Consider the following 22,994-nt stretch of genomic DNA (forward strand, 5'->3'; position numbering starts at 1 on the left):
GGCTCTGAAATAGTCGTTAAGAATTGTTGATGCTTCACAACCTGCAAACGCAATGATTAGACCTGTGTACTCCAAGTGTTAGAGCCATTCTACCATCAATCCTATTATGTATCTGTGTGTCAACTACATATCTATCTATCTATCTATCTTATCTGCCAATAAAGCTACCTATAAACAATGAATCAGACAGTGAAGACAGTCAGCTCTTACGTTGATGTCTTCCAGGTTCAAGGAGTTCAGATATTGATGGTTTCTCTTCCACAGGATTGGAGGCCTTCGCTCCCCCGTGATGGCACAGGTCAACACGGCGCTCTGGCCAACTGTCACAGTGGTGACGCTCACTTTCTGGTCATCTGGAAGGGTGAGCAGGTACACATCTGTTGGCGAGAGGAAAAAAAATTGTACAATGTGAGATGAGAAGGAGACTGACTCAATTTAAGTTTTGAGACGTTAAATTACACTGCCGGCAACAACTTGAATTCTTTGTAAAACTTTTAATTTGAGAAAGTTAGCTTGGACAAAGGAAGAAAAGCGCTCAAGTCAGAGTCTGCCTATACTTCATACAACTGAGATTTGATGGACCTCTCTTTCTTATGACAGCTCATAATTCAGAGGAATAAACTCAGAGACACTTCACAATGCAGGAGTTCGTGTTTTGCCCACATTTTTCTCTTAATGAAGCCTGAAAACAACAATACAAAATACAAGAGTGTCTCAATTAGCTGCTGTTGTGCTACTGAGGCAGATGTTTTTTTAGCTAAAGATGCTCTGAGGCAGCACAATTATTGCAATTTGCAAAGTAATGGGAAAGAATTAAGTTAAATGTTCTGTAAATACTTTGCATAATTTATGTAATGATACTATAATGGAAGTTGTACTTTCTCTATCAGTGTCTCTAAGGACCGTGGGTCCACCACTATGTACCTTTTCTTTAGCTAGCAGGTACAAAAAAAAAAACACTTCTGGGAGGCACCAGTGCTGCTGGCCTAAGCGTGCTGCTTTGTGACTCGAAGTCGGAGTATTTTTAACATGCTCAATGTTCTGAAGGTTTTAAACAAGCGAGGCTCTTCACGTTGTTGTAAAAGCCCTGGAGTGCATCCTCTCTGATGAAAGTATCATGGAAGAAAAAGCTTGCACTGCCAGAGAGGTTCCCCATGGAAACACAGACCTGGACCTCGACCAGTGCTTTGCTCAATTCAACGTTCCTGCAAAAAGTTTTTAAAGCATGTTTCTGGTGATGATGGCATGTGGTTGTGTTCTCCGCGGTTTTTACCCATTACACAAAGAAAAACCCGGGTGGGTTAGTGAGAGGTCAGCATGGCTATGGTTGGTTAACGCCTTTTGTGTGTCCAGTATTTTGATGAGACAATGAATACAATGTACACTCCTCCATTCTTTGGTGGTGTTACGTAACATGGCCTGTGAGAGAATGCTTTTTAATCTTTCTCTTGGGTAATGAGCAACGGGGCAAAAGGAAACAGAGACTCAATTTGTTCTGCTCCTAAGGGCATGAAATACAAAACCTAATGAAAGAGCAGGTCCAGCAGACAGTGTTCACTTGCCACAGCCCACAGAATGTGGATGAGAGCACCTTAAATTACAGCATGACTCCAGTGGCCCTGTACCAACGGTGTCTGAATGCTTTTTTAACCTTCTCACTTATTTGCCGTGTTTGGTCCATTTGTTGTGTCTTTGAACTGTGAACTCAGCGAGCCCCTTCGATCCAGGCCAGTCGGACTGAAGCCGTGAGACAACTCATACTTCTGTCCAGTGGGAAGCTCTGAGTTAAGACTTCTAATCTATCATTTGGCCCAAAGAAACCCTGCTTAAGCCCGGGAAAATCTCTGCCAGGATTACATCAAAATTAGAGGATTAATAACAGCCATTTCTTCTTGAGTGGAGTGTAACTCTCAGTTTAGATGGTTATACTGTTAGTGGAGGGTGGATCCAGCTCTGGGGTTATTTGTGAGGCTAGAGTTTGTCCTACTGTTCTGTGGAGTTAAAAAACCCAGGACTGTTTGTTTTGGTTATTTAATGGGTTTCTAAAAACACAATTTTGTAGAACAAATACAGCACCTTACCTTTTCTTACGTGGGGGAGCATAATCAGGAACCCATTTGCATTTTCTAATTCTTGCATTTCCTGTTTTTCTCTTCACCTATTTATGAATCATGACTGTAAACTGTGGTTATCAATTTGCACTTTCTGCAGGAAACTGTTGCCTCGAAGGAAAATCACTTTTAACAAGCTGCTATTCTTGAAAATATATTAAAAAAAAAAGAAAAAGAAAAAAAAAAGCTGTTTCTGCTTAACTTTACTAACTGCTTTGCAGACAAAATTACACAAACATCCTATAATATTATACAATTTGAATGCACCACCACTAATATTGACCTGACAAACTATGTTTTGAGCCAACACGGGGTGAACATTGTCAGCTCCATGAAGCCATCGTATATTATCAGGCTATTACACCTGACTGTACTGTAACAGGGGATACTGTTGCTCTGTAAACTGCCGTGTATGTGTGCGATCTTTAGCTTCTACAGTCATTTTAAACTCTGCTATCAAAAATTACTGTTGTGCTTGGTTGATGCTCTCCATTTTGTTTTTAACTGTACTACTATGAGATAAGAATTTCAAAATAAAGTGTTTCATTATTATTATGCATCCCACACGCACAGGGAGAAATGAGAAAACAGTTTATACATTCATTAATGAGCCAATCAGTCTTTCATTTCTAAAAAGCAAACATGAACGTATTCATTCATTAGACAGTCTCTTTCATTGGTTGATGATGAAAATGCCTTGTGATGGCCGGCACAGAGGGAGATTCATCTTGTCATGAACATAACCTGTTCCTTGTATTGAACTAGAAAAGGGAGGCTGAAGTGGTACATGAAAAGCAATAACCAACTTCATAAAGCGACTGAAACGTTTCCCCTGTGGACATCATAATGTGACAGGAATCATTTGAAGGAACATGTTTGATCAGTTAAGAGCTGTTTGTATGTAATAAAGACATGACCGCAGCAGTCTGCAGGGGTGACATGAGAGCCAACATGGCCGGAAAGAACAGAAATGACTGGAAAGAAATGAAAAATGAGGCTAAAGTGGGTGGACTTTATATCCATTCAAGTTCAGCAGAACAGTAGTCTTAACAAACAAAATGGTGGAGCTAACACATACGCTGCTGTCTTTAGCTGTGTAGAAGTACTAACACATTCGTAACTCGTCACGCCTCCACAAAGAGGATCTGCAGCAGAAAATCGCCCTAACCTCAACACTGTAGAGTCAACCTATTAATCAAATATTAAATCTGGTGGACTTTTGTCATCTGGAAGGGTGGACCAAATTGAAACATAAGAGCTAAAGCACAAACTGTCATAAACTGATGTGAGTAAGTGCTCCTCTCAGAGGAAGTTGAGCTAAAGAGAGTCAGACTTTCTCCACTATTGTTTGTGGGTGTTGTTGGTAAAACATCACAGAACCACTGGGATGGCCAAATACAGTTTATTACAAATTGGGTTTTATTTTCTTACCTCTGGCTATCAGTTCCATCGGTTATGATAACATTGTACTCTTAGTAGCTGCTGTGATCTTGGAACATGGTGAGACTACAAAAAATACATTCAGTGGGGCAACAAACAAGCTGTAGAAAGACTGTTTTGCCTGATAAGTTAGCACAGGAGGCTAAAGCTAAACCAGGCACTCTCTCTATAAACGGAAATGGATGTTTACTATGCACAGTTTGGTTAATTATTTTACTCATCACCTCATTTTCTCTTACAAATCAAGTTGATTTGAGTTGAAAACTGTCACATCTTCAGCTTCAGTGCAGATTTAAAGGGTTTTAAGTTGAAAGGACATTATTGATCGCTACAAACTGTAAGAAAATGCTGGGTCAAAAAAAACCAAAACAAATAAATGCAAGCAAATCAAGATGTCAAGCAAACTTTAGCCTATGAAAAATGCACAAATAGGAAATAAGAAGAACACCACCACGAGGAAAGTAAAACACAATCAGTCTGGCCTGATGCAGAAAGTGAAGAATCAAAGGAAAGTGGATCTTCCACAGTCACACATGGCTAATTCATGATCCCCCCTCAACACTAATAACACTATAGCCATCAGATCAACACACCGTGCAGCCACTTGGTGCTCTTCATGGTGCTGAGGTGGTGGCGGGTGGATACGCTGACAAAAATCTCCTTCAATAATGTCCTCCCTAACCATTCAATTACAGCACCCTTGTATCTTAATGCTTTCAGAATACGGTGCAAGCAACAAACTCGATTTGCCGCTGATCCCTTGGGGAATAGAAATGTGTGAAGTTATAGGGAGAATTTAAAGAAGAAAGTCAGCAGACAGACGGCAAGGCAGGCTCCATCATAGCTTTAGCTAGTGGATGGAGGACGGAGGGGAGGGAGGAAGGAAGCGAAGGCTAGTATCCGACCTGAATGAGAAACTCCTCAGAGAGATGGGAGTCTGGGCTGTTGGAGCCGACTCAAACACTTTGAGTCCAGCACCTCCTCTGTGAGAGATTTATCAGAGGAGGAAGTGGCCTTGGCTCCTCTTTTTGGTCTGATTTGAGGCCTGAGGGGACTCAGCCCCCCGGGAAGGATCAACCTTCACCGTCCAACCTGTAATTAGTGATTAACGGTGAAGTCCAGACTTTTGATTTACTCTGCTCTGCTCCCAGAATGGGATGTTGGTCAGTGCCACGGCGAGAGGTAAATCACCTATTGCACTGGAGGCGACAAGCTTGTCAGGGAAAATAGCATGGGCCTGCAGGACGTTGCGAGGGGCCGGCTGCATGAAGACAAATTGCACCAAGGTTGCTTAGCCAACCCCCTTACTCCGTCCTCTATCATGCTCTGTCGCTCTCTTTCTCCAACACATGCTTGCTCGCTCTGTCTCTCCTCACCAACTCTCTCATTCCTCTAACACACTCCCTCTCTCTCCCCCTCTGAATGATGTTCAATATTGCCAGGGCTGAACGGTTGTGTACCCCCAATTGCTTTGAGTTTGACATTCTGAAGTGGAGATAAAAGTATTTTCCCTGATGCTGAGTATTCATAGCCCATATGCAAAGACTCAAAGGGGGGGGGGGCACCCGAAAAACAGAATACACATTCATGTGAACATTCTCTGATCTTGGATGGTTGAGTAGATTTGTGCAAACTCTCTCCCAAAGCAACAAGAATGGAGTTTCTCTTTTTGATACCAAAGATGAGCGACTCAGTGGACTTGAATGTTTGACAGAGAAAGAAAACAGTCTGAATGCTGCAACGCACGTACTCCCTTTGTTTTCCCACGGAAAATACTTATTTTCGCTTTTAATGTTGAGCTGCTGTCACCAGTCGCACTACTAAACAAAGTGGATCCCTGTACAATAAGGCAACAATAACAAAACACCGATCTGGTGATTTTCATTGCCCACAAAGACACACATGTTGACTGGGAGAGATCACACCTTTGCCTTGTTCCAGGATGTATTTCTACACACCTCTTAACAGACACACAACTCACTTTAGAAGAGCAGAAAATATAATCTGACTGTGATGTTGAATGAGCAAACTTGGGGAGGGAGCGCAAACGGAAGCATGTTAAGCCTCGCTGTGATGATCGTTTTGTATGCAGGAGAAGAAAAAGAGATAGTCTGCACGCTGAACTCCCATGTGAAAGAAAAGCAGACCATACAGAACCCTATTGTAACAGCGTGTAGCACATTATAATGTGTATCTTATAAAGGTTACAGCCCATTAGGAAATTATGTGGTTGTATGTATGCGGTAGATCATTTTGACATAATTACTGTGGCATGTGGTGGCTGCTTTTCTTTCACACAGAGATGTTGCCTATGCATATATTCAACTTTAGAGAGGGTGCACTATTCCAAGTGTGGACTGCCACACTGTTTCCTCTGTTAATGCTGTTAATAATATTTTGTCCTGCACCTTGACTAAACTGGTGTTAGTGCACACTATCCACATCTGTTAACATGCTAGCCCAAGTGAAATGCCTTCTTAAGCTCATGAATTCTTTAATCTAAGCAGCATTTCTGTGTTAAAAAAAAAAAAATTCACTGAGAAAACAAGACAGGAAAATGGAAAGCAGATGTAAACGTTGGAGGCTTGTTATCTCAACATCACAGACTCGTAGTTAAGATCTTCTGAGTATCTTTGAAGGTAATGACTTCAGTCAACATCTTCAGAGACAGTCATACTCCACATCTGCACAACTGAATTCATCAATGTAAATAAATTCATGTCAGCTGACATCTGCAGCTCAACTTTAGGTCAAAGAACTGGCATCATTTTAGGGGCGGAACTACCTTTGATGTGGATTCTGAGCTTTTCCACTTAAACGAGATTATTTTATAATGCTCTGAACAGTCCCAATCCAAGAAAAATACCCTAGGCACAGCTACTGTGGCCAGTCTCTGAGTATCTATCAGCATCTCCTGTCTCATCCTTCTACATCTACAGAACCAGAAGAAATAATTGTGTTTCTGCAGCATTATTGCTATAACGAGTTTAAAAATTCAAAAATTACAGGTGTTAGGGAAAAGGCGAGAGGATAATTATTACCCTCTCCCTCTCTCCTCCCACAAACATTATAAACATCAAGATGGCTGTAAAACATTAACAAATGGCCTTAGTGAGTGCATTACCTCTGGCTGATCAGCCTGAAGTCTGTTTCCAAAGCAGCTGTTGGGAGAGATCCTGAGGGACGGCCAGCATTAGTATGCAACAGAGCCTAAGAGGAGCTCTAATTGGATTAATTTTATCACAGCTACCTTGTGGAAAACAACTAATGAAAAATCCCCTATCTTACTGCAATAAGTAAATCATAGAGTACTTAAGCTATAGCATAGGAGAGGCCATGATTTAATGGTTCCATCGTATTTCACCCACATATGCCTGTATGACTTTAAACTACACCAGACTGTATTGTTTTTCATTTTATTGAGGGTTTAATGTTGAGTGATGCTTGTTCCTTCACTAGTCTAACATCAGAGACCTATTTGCATGTTTGCGTGTGTTGAGCGGGCAGTATATTTAGCAAATGCATCAATCAAATTCAGCCATTATAAACTCAGAATGAGGTACAGTACAGTGCGCTTCCATCCAGCTGTCTGCACGTTCTTCTAGTTTTACACCAGCATCAGCATCACAGTACGCCTGAACGGCTGCACGGCTGCAAACGGTACATGCCAACACCTTCAGCTGGATGACAGGAGATGGTAAATATAAAGAAAAGAGCATGAATGCAGCAATCTGTTTACACTGAACTGCTAAACAACCCTGACAGCCTGAAAAGCACATTGAACCTCTCCAAGTCAGAGGGGCACTAAAATATATACTGAGAGAGAGGCTTCCTTCCCACTGTGAATTTAAACCAGGCCCGTCAGTGGCGTGTGAGCACGACTGCAGCGTTCATTCATTGGATGCACAAAAAACTATGTCGACCTCTGTAACAGTGTCACTGCCCTGTCAGCAGCAGGACAGCGGCTGGATGAACTGTCTTTACCTGACTGAGTAACATCAGAAATTTAAGGGACAAAAATAGTTTTCAAGTTAAAGTATACCTTCGCTGTATCTTCATTGTAAAATTGCAAAGCTCATACTGAAAACTGGCTTGATCATTATCGACTTTGTTCACAAGTTTATGGGCTTTGCGTTATGTGTGCATGCCAGCGGAAAAAACAAAGACTTGGAGCTTGAAAAAGTGCACAGAGCTGCGCAGAGATGCACTTCTCTCGGGAGTGGATGGGGATTGTTGGAAAGGGAGCTGGTGTGGACTGCCCTTTATTTGGATTTATTTGGATTTACTCTTCCTTCACACCATTATTATTTCCAGCAGTTGTATTCTCATCATTTAATTGTGTTCGCCGTGATGTAACACTTAAACTGCTCTGCTGTTGCTGTTCCTAAGAATGAAAAAGCACATCACTTTTCATGTTTAAGCACTTTTCGTACCACACAGTGGTGCTTAAAGCAGCTGGACATATGAAAGTTCCCTTCTAATTTTCATTGGTTTTCCTGTATACATAAATGCTTCCGATCACTGACCATTCAAAGACCTCAAACTCCAAATGTCAAATGCTAGGTGTCTAGTTTGCCTCATCCTAAGTATAAACTCTGTGTTGTAATTTGTCTTGCATGATGCATCATCTTCTTCTGTCAGAACCTGTCAGATTCAGAGGGATTCAAACCTTAAGTAACATTTCTATTCAATTCTAACCATATTTTATCTTAACTGCACTGTGCTGAACTGTAAATTAATACAGTTTACCCAACATAAATTGGCTGGAATTGATTTTATTACCCTATAGTAAGAGAATACTTTGTTCTATTCCAAGCAGAAACAGTGTGTTAAAAACACACAAACCCTTCACTTTGTCATCGTGTTCAAGAGGAAAGAACAATCCCCCCTTGACAATTGTTGAGAAAATTGGCCCTTGTACATCAGTTGAGGATAACTTAGAATTAAGAAAGTAATTCAAGTTCGGTTAAACCTCTCTAATACATTCTGGAGATAGAAAGTCACATGTTGGAAAATTAACCATGAATTATTAAAACATTTTAACACCACTTCTTGTAGCCTTTGAATGGAATGCTCAGCAGGGGTTTTGACAAGTAAAAGCTTGAGTATCCATTAATTGTCACTGTGCCATGGGTGCTGAAAAACAGCAAACTTGCCTTAATGGAAGGAGCCCTCCCTGGAGGAGGCCCGGCTGTTGGTTTGGATGTCTAATTATAATCTTTACAGAAGTACAGAGTGTAAGTCAACTTATTTCCGAGCTTGGCAAACTTTCTGCAAATGTAGGGATTACACCAGTCTTGGAAACACACGAGAATAGAGCTGTCTTGCATTAAAACAAAAGAAAATGAGAAAGAAGATAAAATGAACAGAATAAAATGAAACACGAAATAGACAAGAAAATGCAGAAATGCAAGAGAATCACAGCTGTACAGCCAAAACTAATATATTCCCCCAAATGACACAGGCTCAAAAAAAGCTGATAGAGAAGTCTGGAAGTGGAAGAGAAGTCTCACAGTGCTTGAAAACAATGCTGGTCTGAACATCTACACTTCCATGACAACCAGACACAAGCTATCTGCTGTATATGAAAAGCTTCATAACAGCTACTAAACGGGCCTTGTGTTGAGATTGTTTTCTCATTTGAATCAAGTAGCTTTAGTTGGCCAAGCCTGGGCACTCCTTTAAAAAAAAAATAAATAAATAAATGTATTTATCCTAGATACAGTATGTTTGTGCCCTGATGGGTCACTTCCAGGGCTCATTTTCGTCCTAACGCCACAGCCCAAGCGTGCCCCAGGTGCTGTTGTGATTGGCCCCAGGACCTGTACAACTGGCCCAAATGCCCTTCTGGTTAGTGTCACTGTGTTGTAATCTCAGCGCAACATGAAATCAAACCCGATCTTACACCTGATATACTATATATACTCCTTTTTCTTAAAAACAGCTTGCTTATTTAACTTATCTAACTGAATATCAGAAAGCATAGAGTTATGGACATGGAGGATCATCCCTGATCCAACCGTACAGTACACACACTGGTGCTGTCCTTAAAAAACAATGTCAATTCCTATCTTCAACTCCTCAAACTGTGCGAGGTCCACATCAGCATTACAATACAATGGATCACATTACAGTCCATCTAAGTTTCCCAGCAGCCCCTCAGGAATATAACAGGTATATAACAAGACTTCTAGCCTCAGCAGAAATCAAAGAGCTGTGTCTCCTGGCTGTGTGTTCTGTCAGGAGGTGTCAGGGTTCAGATCAATATCTTGGCACCCAAGAAACAACAAGCAGGAGTGAGAAATGTCCCACAGTGCAGCACAAATAGCATTATCATTCTACTTGATGGAAAAGCACAATTAAGATCATTACTGTGATTCAGCTAAATGCATACAGAATAAATAATCTACAGACAGATACACTTTGGAGGGCAAATAACTACTACTGTAGTCAAAACAATGCAGTACAAATACAAGTACTTGTATCAAGTAGGGCAACGACTGCAACTGCTACTGCCAGTGTTTAAATATAGCCACTCTAAGGGACTTTTCATATGTGTTAAAAAAGTGTGTGTCCCCCAAGAAGAGGTTTTGTTGGGGATGAGACTTGAGCCAACAAACTGGCCTGAGGGAGCATTCAGAAAGAGGATTCTTTCCAAGCACTTGCACATTCATTTTCATTGTTGTCGGTGAAGCAGCATGTCTAGATGCTCAGAGAATGCATTTAGTAGGTGTACCCAAACTAATAACATTAAACTGTGTGGTGCACTGGCAGAGCACCCTGTGATTGTCCAGCCAACTTCAAAGGGCTTATAAAGCACACTGGCACAAGGACGCGGTCACAGTCTGCCTCATGTGCACCAGCTTTTTAAACCCTCTGTCTGAATACTACCCAACTTAGCCAATGTTAAGCTAACTCTTAGACACTGTTCATTGGTTACAGTGGCTGGAAATTGTGACTGAAATCAAATATACTCACTGGCGGCTTTAAGATCAGGAGTGCAATGTTCCAGGCCCCCATTTTACATTCAGGTTGAGATATTACTTGTGGCAAACTGTGAGTATGACCTTTTCCCATGTTCATTTTGCAGTGACACAGATGCTGACTGGTCTGCTGCAGATGATAGACCTCCTTCACAGTACTGACTGCACAAAAGGGCTTTTAACCATCGTGTTTTGCCTGTGTGCACAGCTCCAGATCAAGGAAAGGAGCATATGTAAAAACATATAAAATGTGCTATTTGAGTGCATCTTTTTCCAACATATCTTTCTGAACTAATGCTGCACTTCTGTTCCACCCATAATATGTACAGTATGTTTTCTGTCTTTTCAGCTTTCATGTTACAAATAACAGTGTGATGACCAGTTTGTTTAAAAATTTCTCAGTGCTTTAAAAGGCTTCTTCAGTTCTGAATCACTGGTGAGGAGTCCCAGGAATTTATCCTCTTGTGGATAACACAAGTGGTTCACACCTGATCACGCCTTGTTAAGAAATGTTACTTTTCCCCACTCTGTGCTTTGCTGTAACTACTGGCAAGGACTAAGGAAAATAAGTACATGTTGAATATTGAATACACAAGGAAACTAAGAGTTGAGCTCTTATTCATGTGATGTACAGTGAATATCTGGCCGTGCTGTGACACTGAGTAAAGTATTGGATGTAGCATTAATGCAGAGCAGATGTAGATTAAAACATATAATGGTAAAATGAACACAGCTACACACGTCACATATGGAATAACTTCTACTTGTATACAGTAGGGTAACTGATGTATGTAGTGTACTACAATAGGCATTATTTGTTACAAAACGTTTGTATATGCTTGAGTGAAACATATTCAAGGTCACTGCTGTGCACTGTGCTGCAGCACTGTAGGTTTCCTCATATAAACTCCACCTTCGGTTTTTCTTACTGCATATAGTTGATGTTGATGTCTGACAATCAATGCCCCGATGTATTGGGACACTCTCCTACAAAAAGTTAATGACACTTTATGATAGATGACACCTTATCTGTTTACCCATGATGCACTAGGCCATCATTCACTAAATTATTCAACGATGACAAGGCGCTGACTATCAGTAGCATGGCAGACATCATTCATATCTGTAACATCATCTAATTAAAAGACATCACTTCTGCCAGACAGTTTCCTTACTGCTAGCTGAAGCAAATTGATTCTCAACCCCCTTCTAGTCTATGCAAAGGAGGAATGAATAATGCATGGACATTAGAGTCTTATCTTCTGTCCTGACAAACAATGTTGCCACGCTTTGAATATTCCACAAAGGTGTGCAAAGGGTCCTTATTAGCAGAGTAGTAGTCAGACAGGTGCCGTTTTCATGGGGAGTCATTCTGAATTTACTGTTGATGGTTCCCAAGATGCACCATAATTGTGGACACGCTGGATCAACTGATTTACTTTATGATGCTGCTCAGTTTATGACGGCGCTTAAGGTATTTGCATAGATTTTTATAGCTGCCACTCAGAGATTATGTCTGCCAATGAACTGAAAAACGATAACTTTGCAATGCATTTCTGCCTCAGGCACGCTGACCATATTCTATGAGGTCGAATCGATAAACAGATCTCTGTCCATGTTACTCCACCGCACTGCTGGTCTCCTGGCTCTATCTGCAACCTACATGTCATTGAAAAATGTTCAAGGCTACGACTCAAGTTACTACCGAAGATACCCTCAATTGCATTATATCAACAGCTATGGCGAGTCCATCATATTAAAAAAATAAATAAAAAAAAAAAGATGCAGGTCTAACTGTGTTACGTTATACAGCCATTTATATCTGAATGTGGAAGAACAGCAGCAGTAATAAAATAGATTGGCCATGCTCAGTAAATCTGATTGACTGGGGTGTTTTTGTCGATCCAATAACATAATAAAAAAATAACGCTGTCTCAATTAGCATTTATTTCCTAATGCACATCTTATGGATGATATTAGATAATTACAGACTGGTGGATGATACAGGTGATTTTTCACCTGGATGAGTTTAAATCCCATGATGGTGAGTGCTATGTAGATGTGAAACGGGTGCTATACCTGTTCTACACCACAACCTGAAACTCAATGCAGCTGGTAAGATTTTAGTTTGCTTGTTACGCCCAGATGCACAATCTACCCACTTTTGTCTTAGGACCAAAAGACTGGTGATAATGTATTGACAAGTCTTTTGTTTTTTTTTAAAGCTTCAGCTCCTTTGCACCATGACTATGTTATCTTTCTTAGTTAGTACAGTTGCTGGTCTCTAGAGCAGGTGAATTTGTGACCTTTTTATGTGTTTATTTCTCAGCTGCCTCACAGGGCCTGTCTTTGAATCACCTCAGCATTTAGCAGAGTGAAGTAGGTTTAACCATGAATGAATAAAAAGATGACACGATCTGAGAAACACAGTGACCTCCAAGTATGTAAAATGGTCCTCTAATATTCCGGATTGGGTGAACAGAGGTGAAATGGCTTTGAGCTCTTCACTAATGTGCAAGAAATTGTACAAAGTTGAGTTGTTGACAGACACAAAAACATCCAAGAATATTGTGTCTTGATTGAATCCCACACTTTTTTAATAGTCTCTTACTATGAGCAATCTCCACACAAGAGGTTTAATAAAATAGCTTATGCAATCAGTCGTTTATGTGTTTGCCCAGCTATCCATCATTGCTAAATAACAACAGTAAGTGGCACATAAGGATAAAGAATGGAAAAGAAGTAAAAAAAAAAAGAAAAAAAAGAGGAGGTTGAAAGAAACTCTGCCACAGAAGGGGAGATTTACTGACATTAAATATCCCATTTCCTTGTGAGGAGCTAAGCTGGAAGCTTGCAAAAAAAAAGATCTGAAAACTGAAGAGGAAATAGTTGGAGTTAGAGAAACTCAAGTCTTCAAGGAACCGCAGCTCTCCCCAGATTGGCTGGGGTTACTTTCTTTTTGTGATTTGCCAGAAGGGCTTCGCTCTCACATTCACGTATGATGTGGAGAATAGCAGAAAAGATGAGACTCCCTCGCTTTGCCATTTGCTCTCGTGACTTTGTCTGCTCTAAGAAATGCTTTAAAGACAAAGGGCCGATGAAACGAAGGTTGATTATGAATTCTCTCCCACTGCTAAATGTGTGAAGGCGGCCAAATGTCAGAAGATATTCTGTCAGAGGATATTGAGCTGACTGAAAATGTCAGACAGGGAGGAACCATGAAAGAGAGCATGAGGAGGAAACAAAGGGAGGAGGAGGAAAGTGGTGCACATGTGTTGGTCTAACTCAGATATGGCAGAGTGCCTGTCAATATTACACTGCCTAATGAGGGGGGATTTGGTTTGAACCATTGTTTCACAATAGTCTTTTCCTGCTTCATTTGGTGCAATCTCCATGTTGATCCATCTAACCAGGTGAACTAAACATTTGAGGACTGACATTACAGCAGCAATCTGGAGTTCAAAGTATGTAAACCTTTGGCCAGATATCAAACACTATTCCACGTTTATCATCACCATAACTTTGTAATGACCCACGTTTCCAATGAAACGCACCCGACTGACGACTCAGATGCTAACAACAACAGTTAGTTGCTCAAAAAATAAACTAAACTATAAAAACTTTATTAAACAGCATTTTTCTTTTATGGAGCGCACAAGGTTTATATATTTTAAGACAGATGGCTTAGATTTCATGCCATGAAATGAGAAGGAGTCGGAGGAGAAGCATGTCTGTCAGTAGAATCTGAGGTTTAAAATGAAGGTATGGATATTAATGATGTCATGAGCTCAAACTTATTTCTGCTGTTATGGTTTCAAGTTACCCATTAAGTTTAATCACTATTACTAACTGGTGAAACATGATGCAGACACCTTTGCATTATAAACATCAGGAGAAATTAAAAGTAGTGACTGAGACTTGGCAGATTAGAATTCCAGTTGTGACATCTTATTCATCGTATGTCAGATTATGTAAATGTGGGCACAAAAATATGAGACGTTGCCTAAACCTTCACTTTTCAGAGACAGTGTTAAGCCTTTTTAAACACAGAAAACTTGAAATGTTTTTTTTCTCTTGGACTCACCAAAAGCTGTGTAAAACTCCTCTTTTGTCAGGTGCTCGTCGTCGTTGACGTCGTTGTACTTCAGCAGGTCGAACAGTGTGCACTCTGAGACATCCTTGGACAGACCTTCTTGCTTGATAACCTTGAATGAGAATGTGTTGATGTTTGGTTAAAGAAGGACAATACTTTTTACTTCTTTCTCCATTTTTTAAACCCATTTTTCTCAGAGAAATCACTTTTATATACAACTCACTGGCAAAAATAAATACATTCTGAAAGACACACACAACTGCTGAGCAGACGATGAAAAATGATTGTTGATTTTTCGAATCTGACGAGTTTTAAAAATACTGACACAATAAAATGCTCACTGACAACATCTGTTATTTGTTTTCCACATAATTATCTGATTTTGCAATATAATGCTGCTGCAACTACAACATTGTTTAACTTTTAAGGCTATGTTCAGGCACTGACAGCATTTGGTTAAGGTTATGGAAAGAGGTCTGTTTTGATACAGAAAAACTTCAAAGTTGAAGCACAACACATGATGCGTTTCTTAACATGAAACCAAAACCACCATCTTTTCCTAACCTGAGTCCTACATGTGTGTCTGCTGCCAAAACCTTACCACACGTACAGTATATGAACTCCGGACTCTGAAGTCCAAAACTTATCTTGTACGGCCACTACGGTCAGCATTTTGTAGCTTTGTTGTGCATGTTTGCAGATTACTAGCGAACTAAAATAAATACAATTGTATGTTTATTGGTAAGATACATTGCCATCGTTTTGTCCAAAGCACAGCTGTAACATTAACCAATCTTGGCTGTGGCATAACAGCATTAGTTTACAGAATTTTAAATAAGTTTTTGATATTTACTGTTTATTTCTTCCATTTAGACATGTCTGAGAATACAGTATGTTGTGTTGTTAATGTAAATGTAGTAAAAAGGTTGAAATTCACAGTAAAAAGACAAATCTTGAAACATCCTTGGCCGATCTTTAAAACATTGCAGCAGTTTTGGAACTGCTTGTCTAGTATCAGATAAAATTACTATCTATTGCCAATTACCTTGAAATTTTTGACGTCAATGTCCATAACACATACATACATTATTCATAATGTTTGCAGTGTAGTGCCTGAACCCTGATGAAGGCAAGTTTGTTTAAGTGTTGGTTTTATTCTGGTAAATTATAAAAGGTAAAAATGTATATGGAATGTAGTGGAATAAAAGCATGAAGTAGCATTAAATGTATCTTAAAATCGTACTTAAGTACAGCACTTGAATAAATGTACTTACTTTGTGTACTTAATCTATGTTTGGATATAATCTCAGTAATGCGTCAACATTACGTGCCCAATCTAAACGGTTTATCGTAGCCAAGCTGAGACTCAGTGATGTTTTGTCACAAAAGATGGAGAAAAGGTGCCAAACACTGTGCAGGTTTTCCCATCATCCTGCTAAAGCATGATCCTACTCAACACCCTCTACATGGCCCTGGCAGTGAAACATCCATCATATTAGATCAGCTGTCAAAATGCTGATCACAAGGGACGGCTTTATGCATCATGCCTTTCCCATTGGATCAGTCTCTTCCCAGATGACTTACCCAAAATTTAGGAGTCACCTGTAATGGCATACACTTAGTGCATCCTATAAACACTGCAAGTAATATATAACTGTGGCATGCACAATAAAACTGTCTATCGTGTGTGAAATTATTAGATCTAATTTGCAAAATGTTTTCCTCTTTCTTTCTTGTAAGCGTTTTCTAATTTATAGTTGATCTGCATCTAAACCATATCGAACCTGAGCGAGTGACGATCACTTAAAATGCCACACAGACTCCTCAGGAAGAATTTACTGAAGCTCAAAATATTCTCCACTCTCTGGTCCTTCTTTCTGGCTTGCTTTGGCTTGGAGTAATGTAGGTGTTTTGAGTGACTCAAACACCACTTACAGGATGAATCTCTCAGGTTTTAATGCTTTAACTCTAAATCTTAAATATCTCATGACATGGCCTTCCTCCCCACACACAAGCTTTTGACTCATTTTTGCAGTCACTTTTCAGAAGCGAGGGACTATTGAACCGCGGTAAAAGAGGACCATGGACATGTTCGGGGGCTTTCAGCAGACCCTGTGAGCTAAATGAACTGAGACACATCACTGACGGAATAACTGGCTGTAATGCTTATTGAGAATGCAGCTTCTGCCTGTTTCTAATCGAAGCTTAATCTACACAGCAAATAGAACATTGGCTGGTTAGTCAGATAAAACACCTATCTCACAATTAGCAGCTACACACGGACACAGTTAAGCTTTGACTACTTCATAAAATTTTAGCCATTTCAGTAATTACACAGGATCTATTCTGGCAGGACAGACATTATGTTCCACAGCTACATGTGCCAACATACGATGCATTGGTAAGAGGACGCTCAGCTGTAGTGTAGAACTTGTCTTTAAGAGAATATTAGAATATTTTCCAAGATTTGCACATTCATTACACAGATTCTAGTCAAGCTGAGGACATAATTTGCTCTGGTCTGATTCTTAAAATGCTGTAGCAGTGAGCAGGGGTCACCTGTTCTCAAACTTCTTTTCTAAATTAAAACACAAAATCTTTCCCAAAAGGTTTCCAGAAGTGCATAACAAACTGACTACGACCTTGAATTGGTTTTGATTATGTATTGTGTATTCTAATTAAAAAGTTGTCTCTTAGGCTGAAAAGTTACAGGTTTTTAAAATGCCTTTAAGAGTGCAAAATCGGACAACATCAGGACAGTTTTGACACAAGACTGCTTGAAACTTATGAACAACATAACCTTTTTAACATGTTTTTTAGACACAACACTTAGACAGGGGCTGGAGCAGGGACGCAGTGGACAAAGTACTGTTTTCTTATACCTTTCTTGCAAAAAGGTATAATTTTCAGTCATTCTGTCTTTGGTCAAATGATAGATAAGGGAAAAGGACGGAGAAAAAAAGAAGTTTTGATTTGCCATTTTAAAAGGGCACCCACGACTAAAATGGCAGGGACAATTGCGCCCTGTGCCCCTTCATGTGCACATTCTAGCAAGTCAAGTAAGCCAGGGTGAGGGATTTCCATCCTAGAATTTCAAATGAGATCACAGAATGCTCCAATTATAAAGAGCACTTTAGGGCACAAGGGTGGCAGCCATGGTTTTGGCACTTGGTACTTTCAATTGCTGATAAGATTGTGAATTTGCTTGCACTGTGCTCTTTCTGAGGGTTTGTTCACACCAAAATGGAATTTGCATAAATCTCTTGGCTTTTTCCACTATCATCTTTTGTCAATAAGGCAAAACTCCACAGTCCTTAAAGTACGTGTAGTTAAGAAAACCATACAGATTGCCCTGACAATGCAACCTACATGAATCTGAACCTTTATGTATTGTGTGTGATATTTAAAATTCCCATCCTTTGGAGAGAAAAAGACTATTAATTACTCCGAAATTACATTCTGAGGCAAACATTTCATACACCAACATACAAACTCATTAAAGACCCAATCCATAATTACAACCAGGCCCCCTTATGTAGACTCACTGACAACCCACAGCTTCCATCGTTTATTAAGTGATTTATCAGATTGATGAGGCTATTTCGCTGATATTTATCATGCAATTACTTATCATGCAGTAGACGCACAAAAGTTTTCATTCAACATTTTTAGGCTGTAGATGTGTGTAAATTCTTATTTAGAGTGACGAAACATAAAAAGAACATACAAAGACTTAAAAAGACTAAGTCCAAAAAGCTATGCTATGCAATGTGTATCTCAAAGTCAGAGAGGACCACGAATGTATGCATGCACCATACACTTTTAGATTTAGTTGAAAAACCCATACAGGCCTCCTGTAATCTACTCCAGAAATGCTCCCATCTCTTCTTTTCTCTGAGAATGTCTCCTGTGTAGCTGACACTTCATGAAATCTGCCAACATTCTCATATGTGTCAAGGATAAAAAGGAGGGGGAGGGCTAAAAGCAGCCCTCGAGGAACCCCTGAAAAGAGCTTCTCCATCTGGATGTTTATTACTGACTTGTTTGTGTCATTCAAACCCCTGTGGAAACGTGGAGTGGTTCAGCCTGGCCTGGAATACAAGAAATGGGATCCCCACGAGGTTTGAAAATCTGTCCAAAATAATGTTCAGTAGGTTTTAAGGGCATATTCAAATTTACCTTCAGAGCATACTGACAATACTATTCCATAAAACACAGCACAACATGGTTTGTTGACTATGCTTTTCATTCACTAAGCACTGATTTCTCTCATGCTGGCATGGGGTCCATGTAGATGTAAAAACATGGAAAAATATGTAAATCATATGGAAATATGGCAAAACTATCACTATTTTTGAGGCATTGTTTAGATGCTTTCAACTCAAAATATTAAAATATATTCAAATTAATCTAATGAGACCTCCCGCATCGGGCGAGAGTGCAATGGCAAAGCTGACCAAGGTGACCCCTGTACAGATGGGATATCCTACTGGATCAGCAGGAAACTGACCTAAGAACAGCAGCTGGTTTCATGGTTCTGAAAACCACCGCAGGTTGCTTACCCTTTCAATTATTTAAATACTTTCTATACTAAATCAGTCTTCGGGTACTGGGAGACTTTATTTGTTATGCAAAGAATATCTTTTTTCCTCATGGCATCCACGAAAAGCTCTTTTATAACCATCACTCTTGGCAGTGCTGGTCAAAGGCTGCAGTCTCCCATGAGCACAAGGCTCCTTTGACCCACATTGCTTTTCAAAAGATTTACCTAGAGCCACGCACCACAGCTACCAGAGGGAAGCATAAGAGGAGTAAAATGGACACAATTAAGGCAGGCATCAAAGCAGCTACTTTAAACACCTGAGCACACAGATGGTTTGTTCATTTGTAGTCCCTTTTTGGATGGATATTTACATAAAAACGACTGTGCGGTTTTGACGGACTTAAGAGGCGCTGCGGGGTGTCTTGAAAATTGAAGTTCAGTTACAAAACGCTAACATCACAAGGTCTTCAGTATCTACACACATCTTCAAATCTGTCATACGATCAGTGGTGGCTTCAGTCAAGGTTAAGTTACTGCACTCTACCTTTGTGCCAGTAATCGACTGAGTGAAGTATGCATTGTGTCTTAGTAGATATTTTATTGTGTGTTAAAGCTCATGATGTTCAATACCCTTACCTGTGAGAGTTCGCTGGCGTCTATTTTGCCATTGTTATCTGCATCAAAGCGTTTGAACATCATATCAACCAGTTGCTTCCTGGCAGCCATGTTGTCCTTGTGGACCCCATGGATATTAGGCCCCATGTATCGTTTGTCATGCAAATCCAGAATCTTGGTTTTCAGCCGACGGTAGTCACTCAGTCTGCAGTTATCATCTGGAAAGAAAGGGAAAGGGAGAAGCAGAACGGTTAGGAGAGGAAGAGAATATTTATCATGAAACTGTAACAATCACTACTGTAAGAGATGAGAGGAGAATATGCTTTTGCTTGTTTGGATGACTAAAATATCATTTGAATATGAAGGGGATGTTTAAAGACAGATCATAAATATCTAACAATTCATAAATTCCTAAATGTTTCCCAGGTGCTGAGAAAGGTGCATGATTAAAAGCACTGATCGTATTCCTAAAATTGGATGCAACGTTTCAAATCTCAGCCAATTAGTACCTTTGAAAACTAGAATCCCCCTGAAGACTCACATCATTAAACAATAAGCTGCTGTTTAGATTCAGCAAACCCTAAATTTGAGCATGTCTGTGATTGTCTGCACCACAATAACAAATGCTAAGGATTATTTTCCCGAGAGGAGCACAAACAGTGACAGTCACGCAGCATTTCACTGCCTCAAACTAAGAAAGCAGCAGCCCCGTCAACACAAAGAAACTGACGAACAAATCCATCAAGCAGGTGTCAAGAGCTAACCCTGACAGCAACAGAAAACATGATGATGTTGTATTTACAATCCACCATCAAAGGCTCTAGATCAAAGAAGTCAACTACATGAAAGATTCAGCAGAGTAGAGTCAAGGCAAAGAGAAACTAATGACTAGAACTAGCGGTTGACATATGTCATATCAACTTCTCATTGTTAGATCTAGAAGCGTTTCTCCTCTAATAACAGTTATATTAGCTGATGTCAACCAACCCACAAGAAAAACTTTGTTGTTCACAGCGATGCTTTTTAAATCTCAGGGTAGGAAGGTGCCACCTCTGCCATATCACACCGTGTGATCACATACTCAGGAAAAATATGGAATAATAGCTGCTGCATGGTGTCTTCTGCACGACAAATGAACTTTGAATGATTTAGTGAGTGCTGTAATGAGATCTCCACTCTGTAGAACTAGGTGCTCACTGCGAAATGATGACTAGTTAAGCAGTATAAGAAAAATCCCCAGAAACCAATGAAATGTCATTATTGGACGCATACGATCTCATTTTTGGCTTAAAATGTCTTCTAGCATTCCTTCAGCAAAACAACTTAAGCAATCAGTGAACATTTAAATGAGATGCATGGTGTAATCCTGACACTAACCATCATTTGGGCATAAGAGGCTGAATAAGTTCTCCTGAAATCAGTGGGCTTCCACAGAGGCTATCAAGTCACTTTCATTTTCATCTCAATTCTGTGTGACCTTGTCTTTATTTCCTGGCACTGAAATATTTAGTATTGTGACTGTTTGTGTGTGTGTTTGTGAAGGTGTGAGATGCAGGTTTTTTGATTTAGATTAAAATGTATAGGAAACGTGTGTATCTTTCCATATTCTGCCAGGTACAGATAAAAAATTAGTGTAAACAAAAGACTTGAGAGATCGTTAGAGAGCTTTTTAATTTTGATGATACTAGTTTTCAACAGGAAAACTGAAGACACTGTCCCAAATTCTTTTGGGTACAAACAAAGGAAAAGAGAGTGAACATAATGTGAATCACAAACCATAGTCTTAGCTCTCAGTCCAGATATACACCAAGGGATCTTTTTTGTACCAATGCTCTGTGCCACCATTATCAAAACACCAAATGAGGGAGAACATCTTAAAAAGAACGGTGGCTATTCTCTCAGTAGGATAGTGGAATTAGAGTAGTATAGACTGGCAGAATATGTGCCCGAGAGCACTGAAGCTTACCTGGCCCAACACCTACAACATTTTATGTTGCTTTTTCTTTTAATTTGTCACCCATCTGTATATGTGGTGTTTTAACAAAGGCCTCTGCTGTTTCAGCTTGGAGAACTGAATAATTGAAAGCTCACATCGCCAGGTGGAGAGAATTAAATACAAACGAGGAGCTCTGAAACAATGCTTCAGTTTGTTTTAGCAGGCACACCTGTCAGTGAGAGACATGCAGAGTTGTGGACAGATGTTGGAGTTGCAAGCTCAGTCTGAAGCTTTCTGCAACTAGCAGGGTGTGAACGACGACAACAGTGATGGCTGGTAAGCTTGTCTTTCCTACCAGCCACTGCAGACAGCAAGTCAACTGGCGGATCTGTTGAATTACACAATTTGTTTTGGCTTTTAAAACAGTAGAGTGGTTGGTGAATTCTTGGGATTGGAACCAGTAAGTTAAATTCTTGCCCTGGAAACGGCATCAGCTGTTAGATGCCGTTCAGGCTGCAGCTTGCTGCGTATCATGGGACAGGGTCTGTTTTGACAAGCGTCAGTGCCAGAGAAGCTGCCTTGGTCACAAATGGCAGAATGAATAAAAGATAAATGGCTGCTGGCGTAACCAGGGGATATGAAGGTCAGCAACGTCAAAGGGACATGCACCCCCCCCCACCCCACCCCACCCCCACCCCACACACACACACACACACACACACAAAGTGCAATGCAAGCATGCTCTTACATCCAGTCTCCACACCCCCAACTATCCAAACAGTACATGTCTACACAGGGAAGTGTCTGTATTAATTAGACAATGGTGATAATCTGTCTCAAACCAACTAAGACAAAACGCCTTGGTTAAAACAGGCCTTTAAGGAACTACCAACAACTCAGCAGAAATCTATTGCAGGTTTCAGTCCAACCCATTTAGTCGAATCAAGATGTACTGATAAGACTCTCAGTCTTGCAAAACTCAGCCTTGGGTTCTGTGGGTGTCTCAGCCAGCCAAATTGCTTTCGAACTGTGTGGGACACATTAGAATTCGATCAATCAACTAGCAAAAACAAATTCAGTGACTTGACTCAAATCGTCAGTTGAGAAGCCCAGATTTAAGTCTCACATTGTCAGGTGAATCATTTGCTTTGCGTAATTGTACACAGTGAAACCAGGGAAACACAGTGGCGGTCTAGAAACTTGTGCAAATCTCAACTCTGGGCGCCATCTTGGCTTATCGGTTTAGACACTGACCATAAACTACAACATCCCC

At 40.2% G+C, this 22,994-nt stretch overlaps 1 protein-coding gene across 2 annotated transcripts in view; it reads right to left on the reverse strand.

Moving 5' to 3' along the window:
* Window positions 1-22,994, reverse strand: part of fstl5 (follistatin-like 5) — a 151,202-nt gene that overhangs the window by 52,224 nt on the left and 75,984 nt on the right. Inside the window, exons 5-7 of one of the 2 annotated variants that reach the window (XM_076738454.1) lie at window positions 19,807-20,003; window positions 14,619-14,739; window positions 211-377 (exon numbers count right to left, since the gene is read on the reverse strand). In XM_076738454.1, the coding sequence (XP_076594569.1) occupies window positions 211-377; window positions 14,619-14,739; window positions 19,807-20,003 (485 nt within the window). Of the gene's footprint in view, window positions 1-195; window positions 378-14,618; window positions 14,740-19,806; window positions 20,004-22,994 lie in introns of both variants that reach the window. The other variant, XM_076738453.1, reaches the window with a different exon arrangement.

Source organism: Chaetodon auriga, chromosome 9, assembly GCF_051107435.1.
Source record: "Chaetodon auriga isolate fChaAug3 chromosome 9, fChaAug3.hap1, whole genome shotgun sequence".
Taxonomy (NCBI): Eukaryota; Metazoa; Chordata; class Actinopteri; order Chaetodontiformes; family Chaetodontidae; genus Chaetodon; species Chaetodon auriga.